Source organism: Erythrolamprus reginae, chromosome 5 (assembly GCF_031021105.1).
Source record: "Erythrolamprus reginae isolate rEryReg1 chromosome 5, rEryReg1.hap1, whole genome shotgun sequence".
NCBI lineage: Eukaryota > Metazoa > Chordata > Lepidosauria > Squamata > Dipsadidae > Erythrolamprus > Erythrolamprus reginae.
The window spans coordinates 49,042,737-49,059,065 of NC_091954.1; the positions used below are offsets into that span (position 1 = coordinate 49,042,737).

Consider the following 16,329-nt stretch of genomic DNA (forward strand, 5'->3'; position numbering starts at 1 on the left):
CACTACTCTGCAAATGACCCTGATGACACAGATAAATCTCCAAGTGGCCTCAAAACTTTCTAAAAGAAGGTAAATGATCAGCTGTCTGCAAGAAGCATAAATCCTTCCATCCCCTACCATCCAGCCAGAGCTGAAGGAGCTTCTTAGATGAGAAGTGAAAAATCTTCAAAGAAAAACCAAAAAGTTCAGTTGACTCTTGAAAAAGCACCTTTGGGTGTGTGTGTATAGCTCACCATTAAGTCTTTTGGAAATATTCCTTCATAGAGAACTTTACCTTTGCAGTCAAAGAACATGTTCACAATTGAATGTGCCAAGGTAAACTATAATGCACCAATACACCAAGAATATTTACAAGTAGTACAATATAATGCTCGCATTGGAGAGCTGTATATACATACTGTATATTTCCTTCAAGTGAACAATTAGTTCCACTTGTAATTAATTTCTGTCAAACTGTCAGATTCAGGATTTTCTATCACATACAGAAAGTCCCACTCTTATCTGCAAGAGCTCCATTAAAATATTTAAATTTACCATTTTGGATTTTCCAGTATTTGGAGGTTTTTACAGTATTGTTGTCAAAAAGAAGAAAAAACAGAATTTAGAGAAAAAGCTAAAGTGGTTCACTATAGGAAAAATATAATTCATAGACTAATGTCAATTGATTGATCTTTAAGATGTCAATCTCTATGTAGCTTTGAAAAAATAGATATGAACTACTGGGATTTGTTCCATACAGACTGAAATAAACCTTTCAATGCATATTGAAAATAATGAATTATGACCTTTACACAGCTTGGCATTTTTTTTTCTGTTAGGAAACCAAGCAAGCATTTTAGATGCAATTATGACTTGAACTTTAGAAGGCTGGATGTAACTCTCTTCTCCTTTCTTGGGTGGGAGTAATAAAAAAACTATATAAATTACATCAAGAAGACAGCAAAAGATAATTTCAAACCATTATTCTAAGAGATAAACTATAGGCAATAGCTATTATCATAATGTGGTTGTGCATTTCTAAATCTAGATCAGAGTGTCTCAACCTTAGCAATTTTAAGATATGTGGACTTCAACTTTTCAGAGTGCTGGGAGTTGAATCCCAACATTTTAGGAATTCTTAAAAGTTTCCAAGATTGAGACACACTGGTTTAGAATATTTCTTGTTCCAGGCACAGGATTACAAATTTGACTTGTTTTAATACTTTCAAAAAGATCTTTGCATCTGGAATTCATCAGAGCCATAAAAGAGCTTAATTCTGTCACATTCTTTATTTTAAAAGGAGAAAATACTATAGCAAATTTAGAAATTAGTAACCATACATTAGTTATATAGAGAGACAATGTGCTGGCCTCTCTTCCTCCCACCCATCCATTCATCCATCCACCCATCATCTATCTAACCCTAACCCTAACCCTAACCCTAACCCTATCCCTATCCCTATCCCTATCCCTATCCCTATCCCTATCCCTATCCCTATCCCTATCCCTATCCCTATCCCTATCCCTATCCCTATCCCTATCCCTATCCCTATCCCTATCCCTATCCCTATCCCTATCCCTATCCCTATCCCTATCCCTATCCCTATCCCTATCCCTATCCCTCCATCTATCTATCTATCTATCTATCTATCTATCTATCTATCTATCTATCTATCTATCTTCTCCCTTCTTTATTATTTTTATAAATAACTAAAGGCAGAAAAAATACTTAACACTTCTTCCTCTTATTTTCCCCATAACAACAACCCTGTAAGCTGAATTGGGCTGAAGGAGAGTGACCAGCCCAAGGTCACCCAGCTTGTTTTCATGCCTAAAGTGGGGCTAGATCAGTTTCCCAGTTTCTAGCCTGGCGCCTAATCACTAGTCCAAACTGTAACTGTATTAACCATACTCCCATTTATCATATAAATATTAATATATTCATAGAACTGGTACAAAAAAAGTACCGTATATACAACATGAATCTTTAGAATATACAATTTAAATCAATGACAAAATCAAGCTTCATTATATCCTTCTTGTTGAGTTTTTAAAAGAACAAATCAATGTTTACTACTATGACATTAAAAAATACTATAAAATGTTTTTGCAATATTTGATCCAATTATCTTTTCCAGTAGTTTTTCTAATTATTTTTTTGAAGTCATCTGTTCTTTTTTTGCTGAGTGTTTAAACTACTAAGAAATTTTGGATAAATTAGCCATTGATTTCTACACTACAAAAAAAGATGCTCTAATTAACCCTGCCTTTTCCCCTTTTTTCTATATTGTTAAGTACTAGATAGTGGTATGGGGAAGCATTGGAAAAAATATTCTCAGTGATCTTCTATGCGGGTACATGTCTTTTTTTCTTTTTCTTTGTTTGAGCATCTGAAGAGGGCAGCATGGGAGATCTGTTCCTCCTTTGGCCATATTATAGAGTAGCAATAATTAGGAACCATCTCCAGGAAAAGAAAGAGTTGGAGTTAGGCATCTATAGAAGTTCTGCTGCTGAATATCAATAGCTCAAAACTGGAAAAGGGAAGAGGTACCATCAGATAGAGAAATGATTAAAAAAATATTCGATTGCGCCGAGTATGACTCCTTAACACAAAAACTGAAAGACAACAAGGAAACAAAAAATATAACCACATGGGACAAGTTCTATAACTGGATCAATGAAAGGGAGAGAGCTAAGGAAGGGAAGGGAAACAAAATACAATAAAACAAATTATAAAAAGATCAAGAACGGGGGGAGAGAAGGAGAAGAACAAAATATGACGATTTATTTGCTTGCTCGCTGACACCCTTTTTCTTTTCTTTTTTTCTTTTTTTTTCTTCTTTTTTTTTTCTTTTTAGGATAGAAATAAATTAGAACTATAACAATCATAATACTAAACACATTATTTAGAAAAGGAAGCTTTAGACCAACGATTAAGCAAACTTTAAGAAATATGATTCCGCTGACTGAATAGCCGGGAAAATAAAAAATAAATATAGCTGCAGACTGGCAGCGGGGGGGGGGGTGTAAGGGTTGTCTTATGTTCAATGTTATTGTTAAATGTGATTCGTTCGACCCTATTGGAAACAATGATCAGATGCTTATGATATGAACACCTTGTCTTGTCAACACTGTTTTGTATTGTTTCTTTGTATATATTTGTATATAACCAATAAATATTATTTAAAAAAAAAAGAAGAAGTTCTGATGCTATGTAAACTTGAAACATGCTTAATGATGCTATTGACTTTTTCTATGATAATGCTACATTATTTTTATCCTTAAGAAACATGCATTCTAATCCATCTGTTCTACTGTGCATTCAAAAATAAGATCATTCAAGTGTACTTCCTCCTTCTCTTTCCCTTCCTCTTCCTCTTCTTCCTCCTCCTCCTCCTCTTTTTCCCCTTCTCCTTCTTCATTCTTCCTTATTCTACTACTAGTACTATTGGTACTATTCAGTGATGGGCTACCAAAATTTTTACTACCACACTGTGGGAGTGGCTTATACATTTTGTTTTAACATCTTTCAGTGCAAATTGGGTGCTCTAGGGTAGACTCCAAATTTTGCTACCGGAACTGTGTTCCTGACCGTTCCCGTAGGAGCCCGTCACTGGTACTATTAGTACTACCAGTAACATATATCCAGTGGCTTTTGAGCACTAAAAAGGTCTATAGGTTGTTGAAAAAAAAGATTGCTGATTGCTATCTTTCCTCATTCAACATTCTGTTGTTTGCTTTCTAATTCTACATTAGATAGTAATTTCTAGTACTTCTGCATTATATCTAAGTTTTTACAACCAGCATTAGGTATCTTAGTCTCTTTATAGAAAGGAGTGCTTGTACTTACTGTCAGATCAATTGCCATCAATTTGGCCTTCTAAAAAAGCATTTAAACAGTCAGCATATATCTGTTATATTTTCCATCCATTGGATACAACATAAAACAGAAGGCAAAAATAAGACTAGCAAAATATTGCAATATAACAGATACTCAAATGTATGAATACCGTATAAATAAATTTGTTTGTTTATATATTTTCAGAAATTGCAGATCATTCCGGTCAGGGAATTCTGGATGGCATGCAACTTCTCAATACATAATTAGGATTTTTTTAATTTATTTATTTAATTTTATTTGTCAAGTACATAGTGGTAGTGCACTGTTTATATACATGATATTGATGCTAATAAGAGGGAAACATTAGGACAGAGGTGAGGTCAATAGCGGATAGTCTAAGGATAAAGTTTTGGGGGTTTGGTCATGAAACTACAGAGTCCGGTAGTGAGTTCCATGCATTAACTACTGGTTGCTAAAGTTGTATTTTCTACAGTTGAGTTTGGAGCAGTTTACTTTGAGTTTTGTTTGTGCAAGTGTATTGTTTTGGTTGAAGCTGAAGTAGTCATTGATAGGAAGGACGTTGTAGCAGATGATTTGATGGACCATGCTTAGGTCATGTTTAAGGCAATGTAGTTCTAAGCTTTCTAACCCTAGGATTTCAAGTCTGGTTGTGTGGGGTATGTTGCTATGTTGCTACTAAAAATTAACAGTGACATGATAGCATATCAATAATTCATCAATAAGACAAAACTGAGAAATATAGTTAGAAGAATATAAGCAATTCTCCCTCAGGAAAATAGTTGCAGTGAACCATATCCCAGTACCGGTAGCGTAAATGTTATTTAAATTTAATTATATTTGATAAAGTTAAGCACAATTAACATTGACTGATCAGCACTGGTATCAGATAAGTGGGAGATACAAGTATTAGTCTATTACAAGTTACATGCATACAGAAAACCACTAAGCATTAAACAACAAATGTTAGTTACTAATTAAAATAGGCAATTGTCAACCCCTGCAGGACACTATTAGCTAGGGCTGATTTAAAAGAGTTTTGGAACATATTTGTAGCACAAGCAGACCACTGTTTTAAAGCAGCTGCTTTTTAATTCCAGATTCTCATTTGATCCTTAAGTGTTCCTTAACTATAAAAACAGAAAGCTGCCTTATACTTATTCCAGTGGCTATGTAGAAATGGCAAAGATCAAGTATTTTGCATGATTGCAAAACACTAATTAATGAGTGGATTTATATATACAGTATGTATTCACTGGATATATGTATTTATTAAATATTATTTGTCATTTTAAACTGTTCCATTAGAATCTATCTATCTATCTATCTATCTATCTATCTATCTATCTATCTATCTATCTATCATGTATCTATTGTCTGTCTCTGTCTGTCTGTCTGTCTGTTTGTCTCTCAATTATCTTTCCCTCTTTCTCTCTCTCTGCCATCTATCTATACTTTATAAACAAACTTTACAAGGATCAGGCAGAAGATATTTTTGCCTTTCAAAGCAGTTCTTAACCATCTTACTTTGTCATACAAGTCCAACTACATAATGGTATATCCATCCATCAATCCATCTATCCATCCTAATCTAATTTATCAACTCATGGGTTATCTATTTATGTTTAACCTGAGCTCCAAACTAACTGCTTTGGGCATGAATCCAAGCTTTAATGGAATAATATTTTACAATCAATATGTCAACTGACAAATTAGCAAACAAAAAAAATCAAGTGGTACAATGAAAAATAGTCATTCTGCACTATTATGTCTTTTGAGCCAGTCACCATAAAAATGAAAAATCTGATTATATAGCTGCTCTCCAGAAAAGAATCTAAAAGAAGCTATCTCTCATTCCAATACTTTGCAACACTAATCCATTATCTTTCCTCTCCCCAATGTATTACTCTGTCTCAACACATTGTTTTCTCCAAGCATTAATCTAATAATAGGATAAACTAATCTTATATTGATGGAAAAAAGAGACACAGCTGGCTGTTTGTTTGTTTGTTTGTTTGTTTGTTTGTTTGTTTGTTTATTTATTAGATTTGCATGCCGCTCTCCGTAGACTCAGGGCGGCTAACAACAATAATGAACAGCATATAACAAATCTAATGTTAAAATAATTAAAAACCCTTATTTAAAAGCAAACATATACACAAACACACCATGCATAAATTGTATAGGCCTGGGGGGAAGGAATAGTTCAGTTCAACCATGCCTGATGAGAGAGGTGGGTTTTAAGAAGCCTACGAAAGGCAAGGAGGGTGGGGGCAATTCTGATCTCTGGAGGGAGCTGGTTCCAGAGGGTCGGGGCCGTCAGAGAGAAGGCTCTTCCCCTGGGTCCCGCCAGACGACATTGTTTAGTCAACGGGACCCGGAGACGACCAAGTCTAGTAAGTCTTTTAATTTCATGCAAATATGAAATATTTTTAAGGGAAGAGTTGGGCTTCACAGCACAACTGCCAAGATCTAAGCAATTTTACATCCAAAGGTGGGGTGCTGGGATTCAAATGGATTCACAGGGATTCTAGCTAAGATTCTGTGCAGTTCAAGAACCCCCAAATCTCACTCAGGCTGGCCCCACTCACTCTGCCCTTCCCTCCCCAGAGTCCACACATGGCCTGTTTTCGATGCAAGTAAGAGCAGGGCATGCGCAGAGGCCTGGGGAGGGCGAAAAAGGATCTACCAGAAGTTTGTTTCCAGTTTCCACAGGGCTTCTGGAGCTTGGGGAGGCCATTTTCACCTTCCTGGAGTGTCGAATAAAGCCTCCGGAGCCCAGGGAGGGCAAAAACACCCCTCCACCACCATGGTGCAGTAGACCGACTAGGCCACACCCACCCTAATCACACCCGCCCACTAACTGAGAAGAGAACCCCTTGCTAAAATTTTTGAAGCTCATTACTGTTAGTCTCTGGAGCTGACTGCAGAAGTAAGGAGAAATTATTTTAATATAATATTTCAGATAAAACTGGACGATGTAATGCAGGGATCTCCAACATCTGGTCCATGGACTGGCACTTCATTATGACATGCCAGTCACTGGGCCACACCACTCCAAGGAAGTCTGTGATCCCTGGGGAGGGTGAACAACAGGCCTAGTGAGCCTACTGGAAGTCGGGAAACAGAGGAGCAGGAGCTGTTCTGCACAAGGGTGGGGCAGTGGGGGGGGGTCATGCATGCAGTAGTGGTGGGCAAAACATTGAATTATGGGTGTGGGCACTCACACATGTGCGATAGCGCATGGGCGCACACTTTCGGCACCCGAGGAAAAAAAGGTTCGCCATCACTGAACTAGGGCAGAGGAGAAGATGAGAGAAAATGAAAGCAAGTGCTGTAACTGTTTGAGATTCTGCTTCAAGGTCATCTGGCTCAGTAGTGGTGGGCAAGGAGCAGTGAAAACTGTAGACCAGTGTGAAATGCTCCCGGCTTGCTCCACGCAAACAAGCAAAGCCCCATCTGCGGGATGTAGGCAGCATGCAAAACCATGCCCTCTTCAGTCCACAGAAAAATATTTCTCCATGGAAACGGTTCCTGATGCCCAAAAGGTTGGGGGCCTCTGATGTAATGATTATCTTACCAGGGACCAAAGCTGTTTTCAAATCTGGAGTTTGATTTAATATGTATTAATCAGCCTATATGATCTCAGTGCCTCCAAATGTGCCCATAATACAAGACTCAGAATTCTCAACAGGCACAACCGCAGACTAATATATCTGAACATTTTGGACGCTAAAAATATTTGAAATCTACTAATATGGAGATAGCAAGGCTGAAAAAATAATTGATTCTAAGAACAGTTGAAGCTGAATAAGGGCTATTGCATGTATCAGATAAACATTTTGATTTGTGAGTCAAAATATAGAAGCAGAAGATAAGAACTGTATTTGATAAACTCCCACAGTTTGGACATATGTATATGAATTATTAGCACCAGGATACTAACATCAGTATGCACACTGCTTTAAGTTTCATAATGTGTGCCAAGATCTTCTCATTTTTTCATCAACTGTTCTGTTAAAAAAAATCTACACATTCCAAATGTTTATAAAAGCTAACATAATCTTTCAGATTTTCTCCTCCTCTTGTGCTGATTATGAAGTACCCCAATCAACATTTCAAAATTTTAGTTCTACTCGAACAATTTTAAGTGATGTCTTTAAATAGTTTTCCCCTCGGTCTTTATTTCGCAGTAACATTGAACTGTTTTGACAATTGTGGTAGAACTGAGATTTTTGGGATCTTGTGTTAGTTAAACTGTACACTCTTATACATTCATAATTCCATCACCAGTGGTCTTCCCTTACAAATTGCTTGATCTAGTGATTGTTCAAAGTTTCAACACTATAAAAAAAATGCAACCAATCATCACATTTGCAAACACTGAAGTATCCTGAAATCACATGATTGCCGTTTGTGTTGTTTTCAACAAACTTGTGATAAGACTTAATAGAGAATGTAGAAGTAAAATAACAAGTCACATATTGTATATGATTTGCTTAACCATGGTGACTTGCTTAGTGACCAAATGGGAAGTTAGGTCATAAGTCTGTCGCAGTCATGTGATTTTCCATTTAGTGACCATCAAGTTTAGTGACAGAGTTGTCAGTCCCAACTGGAGTCACCAAGCAAGGACTACCTATGCATCTATTTTGGCCATATACTCCTTCTCTTTTATGCTACTATTACTATGGTCATTTTTCTAATCTTCTTTAATATATTTAGCAGTGGTACATGCTGTTTGAGATTCCATGGTAATAAAGCTGGACTATTACTAATCATTACCATGTGGAGGGCACTGGAAATGTTCTTTTACAGTGATATATTCGTAATGTGGCACAGAGGAGAAATGTCACTAGCAACAGCTGAAGATGAGAGCATGTCAGGAAAATATCCAAGGTTACATGTCCAAAATGCTGGGTTTTATTAGATAAGAACATCATAAAATACAGGTGTATAATCATTATGGAAATATATATGACATCTTCAAGTTGTTTGCTATGGCTTGAAATATCTGCACACAAATACATGTGTACTTATATTTATGCATTTCAGAGCATAAAAGAGCTGCTGCATTTTATGGTTAACTCTCTAAAACAATTCTGATCTTCTGATTCCTGGTTTCAGACTTCACAGCGTTTATTGGAATATTTATAATGCAAGAAACAAAATGAAAGCAATATACAGCAACAATTGTTAGTGCAGTTGAAAAATAAAAATCCTGAGCAGAATGTTGCCAAGTAAATATTGGATATATCTTTGTTTGGCATAAAACTTACCTTGTGATTACATATGGTGCAAAACAAAGTATAAAAGTGCCAATAAATGTACTGATCTTCTTGGTTGCTCGTTGTCTCCGTCTCTTTTGCTCTTCTAGACATCGCTCTCTTACACTGTGCAGCAATTGACATAAACAGAAAAGTCAATTAGATTAGATTAGATTTAGATTTATTGGATTTATATGCCGCCCCTCTCCGCAAACTCGGATTATAAACTAGGGTTGCATTTCCACATTTTCTTTTCTTTAGCCATTTCAATACTAATTTCTTTCCCAAGAGGCATTCCAATTACATAGAATTATTTTTCTGGATCATAATATTTCTTAACAAAAGGATATGTAAATAAAACCTTTCCTTTGCCAGAAATCATATTATAATTACATTATAGTATTGCAGATCTTAATAAGTACACATAAGTTAATTTATCACATGTTGTTTATATTCATGTTGGAAACATTATATGTGTGTATATATGTGTGTTTATGCATTTACTATAAATCTATATATGGCTGCACACATTTAAATTTCAGGACCTTGTAGATTTACAGAAAATAATTGGCAATAACAATCTGCAAAATATATGAAGGCTACAAGTCAACATATACTTGTGTTCTTAAGTCTGGGATGAAATGAGAAAGAGGTATATCAAGTTGAGAATTAGAAATGAAAGAACTAATAAAGCATTCAGAAGAGACTATAACAAGTATTGGAAGGGACCTTGGAAGTCTTCAAACAGGAGACCCTATACAATTCTGGACAAATGGCGTCCAATGTCTTCTTGAAGGCTCCACTTATGGAGCACTCACATTTTCTGTAGATAAGCTGTTCCATTGATAAATTGTTCTTGCTCTCTGGAAAGTTCTCCTTAATACTAGGTTGTATTTCTCTTTAATGATATTCCACCATTACTTATTTTCTTGTCGTCAGGTGCACCCCCTCACATACTGGAAGACTGTTAATTATATCACCCTAGTCCTTCTCTTTGTTAGACTAGCCATGCCTAGTTCCATCTATTGTTTGTTGTTCATCTTATCGTCTTTGTTACATTCTTTCTAGAGACTCAGTATATTTTAATATCAGGGTGACCAGAATTGAATGCAGTATTTCAAGTGTGGTCTCTTAAATCAATGAATAATAATTCAAGACATGTAACTATGGCATCGGACCAGAATATCTCTGCCGCACGAATCCCAGTGACCGGTTAGGTCCCATAGAGTTGGCCTTCTCTGGGTTCTGTCGACTAAACAATGTCGTTTGGCGGGACCCAGGGGAAGAGCCTTCTCTGTGGCGGCCCCGACCCTCTGGAACCAGCTCCCCCCGGAGATTAGAACTGCCCCCACCCTCCTTGCCTTTCGTAAACTTCTTAAACCCCACCTTTGCCATCAGGCATGGGGGAATTGAGACATCTCCCCTGGGCCTATGCAGTTTATACATGGTATGTTTGTGCGCATGTTTGCTCTTAATAATGGGGTTTTTAGTGTTTTTTAAATTATTAAATTTGTTTTACATTGTCTTTATTATTGCTGTGAGCCACTCCGAGTCTACGGAGAGGGGCGGCATACAAATCTAGTAAATAATAATAATAATAATAATAATAATAATAATAATAATAATAATATATGTATTGACCAACTAAGCTGTTTCTTCCTGTAAACCAATTCAAGAAAACCCATTCAGATTAAGAAACTTCCAGCTCCCAGAGGATTCCAATTCACCAAAGATCATTATGTCACCCCATTGGATAATTCCTCTGCAGTGTGTCCTCTTACCTTTTCTCCAGGAAAACAATTGTCTAGATTTTACTTCAAGTCGATGAGTCTTCCTGGACATATTTTTTATAAGTCTAACAGTCTATCTGCCTCTCCCTCTATGTTAAGTTTGTATATTTATATATACAGATGAAAGCATCAACAGAAATGAAATCAGCTAGATGTCCAAACAGACACAACCCTCACTAATAAATAAACATTTATTTCCAGTCATCCTGTTGCTCTTAAACAGTTTCAATTCCACCCATTTTTGGTATTGCTAAAGTAACATAATGATTATAATCTTTGCCTCAGATACAGAAATTTACCAATTCAGACTTTTACTATGAATATTAAATTACTTAAATTACATTTTTTTAAATTTTTCTAAGTCAACAAGTTTGTCCTTTAAAAAAATACTTAAGAAACAATGAAATGCTGCAACCCTAGACTTTTAAGGAGAGGGTGACAAGAAAATCTAACTAGGTCAAGAAAAGTAAAATAGTGATTTCAAAAAAAATCTGCGGACTTTTTGAAATATGGAATCAGTTCATCAAGCTGTTCAGAATCAGCACTGCACTATTTCAATCTCCACAGGTAAAAGAAAATTCTAGAAAATCATTTAAAATCAGAGTAACTATTTACTCATTCAAGCACATATTTCTTTCTCTTAGAGTTAGCCTGAAAGGTGCTAAAACACCATAGTTAAAACAGAATGAATTGTTCATAACAACATAAAGGGAAAATGGTTTTTTAAAAGCTTGGCAAGAAAATACACCTGAAAATCATTTTTATGATAAGTAGAATGCAGGGTGATATTTTCCATTTCTACCTTCCAGTAATTGTTGCTTGTGTATTCTGGCAGCAAGGCAACAATCAGTGTGAATAAGCGCACAGCATGTGCAGGGAAATAAAAAGTGTTAGAATCTACTCCAGTATTTCAAATCCCAATGGGTTAAACTGCTTCAGAAGTACAGTGGTACCTCTACTTAAGAACTTTTCTAGATAAGAACCGGGTGTTCAATTTTTTTTTGTCTCTACTTAAGAATCACTTTCTACTTAAGAATTCGAGTCTGAAAAAATTTCCCAGGAAATTTGGGAGCAGCACAAAGGCCCGACCAGTTTCCTGCCATTCCCCCTTTAACCTTGGTCATCTTGGGCTTTTCTGGGCTGCCAGAGGAGCCTTTCGGTGGCACTTAAGGAGGCTTTGGCAGTCCAGAGCGAACAGAGAGAGGCGTGTGCTCCTCCTTGCCGTCTCAGAGTCCCTCTTTTTTTTTTAAGCCTTAAAGTTTTGTATTTTTTTTATTTCCCTCACCTCACCTTCTTCCTTCGGCAGGGACTGTCCTCCTCCTCTTCTTCCTCCTCCTCCTCCTCCCACCCAAATTCTGAGCTTTTATTTCTTTCCTAATGGGTTTGCATGCATTATGTGCTTTTTACATTGATTCCTATGGGAAAAATTGCTTCTACTTACAAACTTTTCTACTTCAGAACCTGGTCATGGAACAAATTAAGTTCTTAAGTAGAGATACCACTGTATTACACAAAGCCTGTTAAAAGCATAGCCTTTCTTCAGAAAATGACGGCGCTGGACTTACCCGGCAGGCAGGCTTTGCTGGAGGGACCGGGAGACACGGGACCCTCATGGCAGCCGCCATTTTGGATCCCGAGTGAAGTCTCGCGAGGCGAGATTTTGCTCGGGATTTCGGGCCCGGCTGCTGATTGGTCCGGGCGGGGCCTGCTTGCCCTATATAAGGGCGAGCAGGCCCGAGGCTCAGCCTTCCTGCCCGGACAGCAGCCTCGAGCAGACACCCGCCCACCCTCCCTATTTTGCAGTGTGCTTAGGGGTCGCCCTTAGAGGGCCGAATGGGAATTTTTTGCAGTTCTGCCTCTTAGCCGGGCTGTTTTTTCGCCCATTCCACACTGAGGAGATGGATGTGCGGTTAGGGGGTGCCTGTATTTTTATTAGATTAATTGGCTTACCTTTGGTCATTTGGGTAGGCAGGTTAGGGGCGGAAAAATTGGGGGGTGGTTTAGCAACCGCGCGTTCTCCCTTGGGCATCTTTGGGGATGATTGACAGGTTCTCTGCAAGCTCATGGAGGGAGCGACTGCCTGAGCGGCTGGGGGGAACCTGTCTTTGGGTCCTGCACCTTTAAATTCCCGGATTCGGGTTAGCCGGTGGGAGCCCCCTCATGCAAAGCATGGCAGGGTCGCAGGTGATGGAGTGGTCCCTCACCTGGACTTGCATCGAGATACGCCCATGAGTTGCCCAGGAAGTTTTGCCCTAACGTCATTTCCGCCCCGGAAGTGTTTGTTTGACCCTGCAGGTCCATTTCCCGGTCATAGTTGATTATGCTAATATATGCAAATTTAATGAATAAATTATGCAAATTTATGTTAATAAAAATGACCCAGTTTAAATCCAGCTCTTGTGTCCGTGTCGTTACTCCGTCTCTCCAGCAACGAACAATACTGCAGGATTCTACACAGATGATATGCAGAAATCAAAACGTGGATATGGTAAAATAAATATTTAATCTACTTCAAATTATAAAATTTTCCTGGCAATATCTGTAACTTATCTTTAATTTATCTGTAACTTCACTCAACCATCAAGGCAGTCGATGGGTTCCTTCAAAGACCCTGAAATGTCAGTTTCTTGATGGAAGCATCTAACTGTTTATATTTATATCTTGTGGTATTTTATTGGGGTGATAGAAAACAAGGGATGTTTTCAGAGTATAGCACAGTGGATGGGTGGATGGATGGATGGACGGATGGATGGATGGATAAATGGATTGATGGATGGAGGATAGAGGAAGGAAGATGATGATAGAGGAAGAAAGGGAGGGAGGAAGAAAGGGAGGAAGGAAGGAAGGAAGGAAGGAAGGAAGGAAGGAAGGAAGGAAGGAAATTTAATTGGAATAAGAAAAGATCTCTCTGTCTCTCTATTTCAGTTCGAAGCACAAGATCCAAGTGATCTTCCTAGGGAGCCTTCATTTCTATAAGTTTCTTCCCTTTGGTTTGACATTTTAAACAATATTTAGAGCTATGATTATAACAAAAAGCAATCTGACAATGATCTGTAAAGCTGAAATAAACGTATGATCATATATTGAGCATTTATTGAATTCAGACCAATGACAAAACTATAATTAAAAAAATGTAATGATTTTTAATTCTAATATTCAAGTAAAATTGCAGACTAGGGGAGCACAATGTTTAGAAAGAGGGATTCCACCAGGAGATGGCTCTTTAAAAATGACTTCACTTTATGGAAAAGACAGCTTTTCTTAAATGTGGTTCTAGGGACAGCTCTGTGAATCTTCTTTTTGAGCTAACACCAGTTTCTGGCCAGTAAACTTTAGATGAACCATGATTCTGCAATCCAATATGGATCTTCCCTATTTCACTACTACTTCTGAAAGCAGAAATCTTCACATGAAATGCAAATGAACTTTTAGCATCAATCCTTCAGCCAAAAACTGTGTCTGATAAGAACATAGCTAGTTATTCTTGTTGTCCTGTCATCTGACAAAAGCTGAAATACTATCCTGGTCTGGGAGTCAAGATAAGCTGCAAACATTTATAAAGTTTATCAAGTTATCTTGCAATATTATAAATGACTTGTAAGCTGAGATCCAGCTGGTGGATTATAAATTGCTCAGGCTCGATATAATTATAACTGATTCTGCCATGAGAACAACATATTTTGAATTCTCTCATACACTCATGATATGCATATGTTAATACATGCAGATATTTTAAAATTTTCTTTTGTTAAATATATACAATAATAATTGTTAATCAAAGCAATAAGTACAGATAGTCTTCAACTTACAATAGTTCATTTAGTGACAGTTCAAACTGTTTTTCACAGTTACAATCTTTTACGCATCCCCATGATCATATGATCAAAATTCAGATGCTTGGTAACTGACATATATTTAGGACCATTGCAACATCCCAAGGTCATGTAATAATTGAGACCCTCTTCCCCCTAGGCCTTTACAATTCTATGCATGGTATATATGTATGTATGTTTGGTTTTTTATATTAATGGGTTTTTAATTGTTTCTAACATCAGACTACTATTGAACACTGCTTTATCGTTGTTGTTAGCCGCCCCGAGTCTCCGGAAAGGGGCGGCATACAAATCAAATAGATAGATAGATAGATAGATAGATAGATAGATAGATAGATAGATAGATGATAGATAGATAGATAGATAGATAGATAGATAGATAGATAGATAGATAGATAGATAAATAAATAAATAAATAAATAACCTTTTGCAACCTTCTGGCAAGCAGTCAATGGGGAAGCCAGATTCACTTAACCAGGTTAACTAACTTATGAACTACAGTAATAAATGTCTCACTTAACCACAAAAAGTTTGGCCTCAATTGTGATCGTAAGTTGAGGACTACCTATATATGGTTTCTTTTCTTCCTATCCTTCCTATTCTTATTTGGAGATTAATAGAATAATTAGACACGAAATCAGTTTTTTTTACTGAACAGCATCACTCTGCTAAACAAACAATTTCCTCACCACTGTCAAACTATTCACTATGTCTGCATTACTATTACTATTAAACTTCTTATCAGTCCTATCACCCATCTCCTCCCAGTTATAACTGTGTGACTGTCACTTGTTACTTGTATCATTATAATTTATATTAATTGTTTCCTGATTGCTTATTTGTACCTCATGACAATCCTTAAGTGTTGTACCTCCTGATTCTTGACAAATGTAACTTTTCCTTTATGTACATTGAGAGCATATGCACCAATGACAAATTCCATGTGTGTCCAATCACACTTGGCCAATAAAGAAATCTATTCTTATAAGAGCCAGTTTAGTGTAGTGATTAAGGCATCAGGTGTAGAAACTGAGAGGCCATGTATTCTAATGCAATCTTAGTTGACTGTGTAATCTTGTGCTAGTCACTCTCTCTCAATCCCTATGAAGCAGTCAATGGCAAACCACCTCTGAAATCTTGCCAAAAAAACTGCAGAGTCTTCTTTGGGGAGTCAATACTTTAGGGAATCAATACTGACTTAAAGGCATTCAAATAGAGAGAGGGATAAAAGCAACAGGGCTTGTAAGCTGTGTGACAATCTCAGGGTTCAGGTTATTGGGCCTGGGGATGAGATGGGCCCTCCTAAGATGCACTTGGACCACAATGACTGACAAATTGAATCAATTTGGATTTTTTTTCATCCATGTGAAAAGCCATCAGATTCCTAAAATAACCCTGAGAGCCTGATAAAACAGTTTATTTTTGCATACAGTCTAGAAAAGTAACCATGAGAATCAAGGTTTTTTTTAAAAAAAAATAGGTTGCTTTTGACATTTACATCGGATTAAACCTGTACTGTCACTGGTGTCAGCCATCCTTCTTGGGTGACATTATAGCAGCTGCTCCTTTCAGAACCAGGAAGAATTAAATTCAGAGCCAGC

The 16,329-nt window shown here is 37.2% G+C and overlaps 1 protein-coding gene across 1 annotated transcript in view; it reads right to left on the bottom strand.

The window, feature by feature from the left end:
- The window catches only part of GPR26 (G protein-coupled receptor 26), a 34,319-nt gene that overhangs the window by 3,572 nt on the left and 14,418 nt on the right, over positions 1-16,329 (bottom strand). Inside the window, exon 2 of the mRNA XM_070753996.1 lies at positions 9,118-9,231. Coding sequence (XP_070610097.1) covers positions 9,118-9,231 — 114 coding nt within the window. The remainder of the gene's footprint in view (positions 1-9,117; positions 9,232-16,329) is intronic.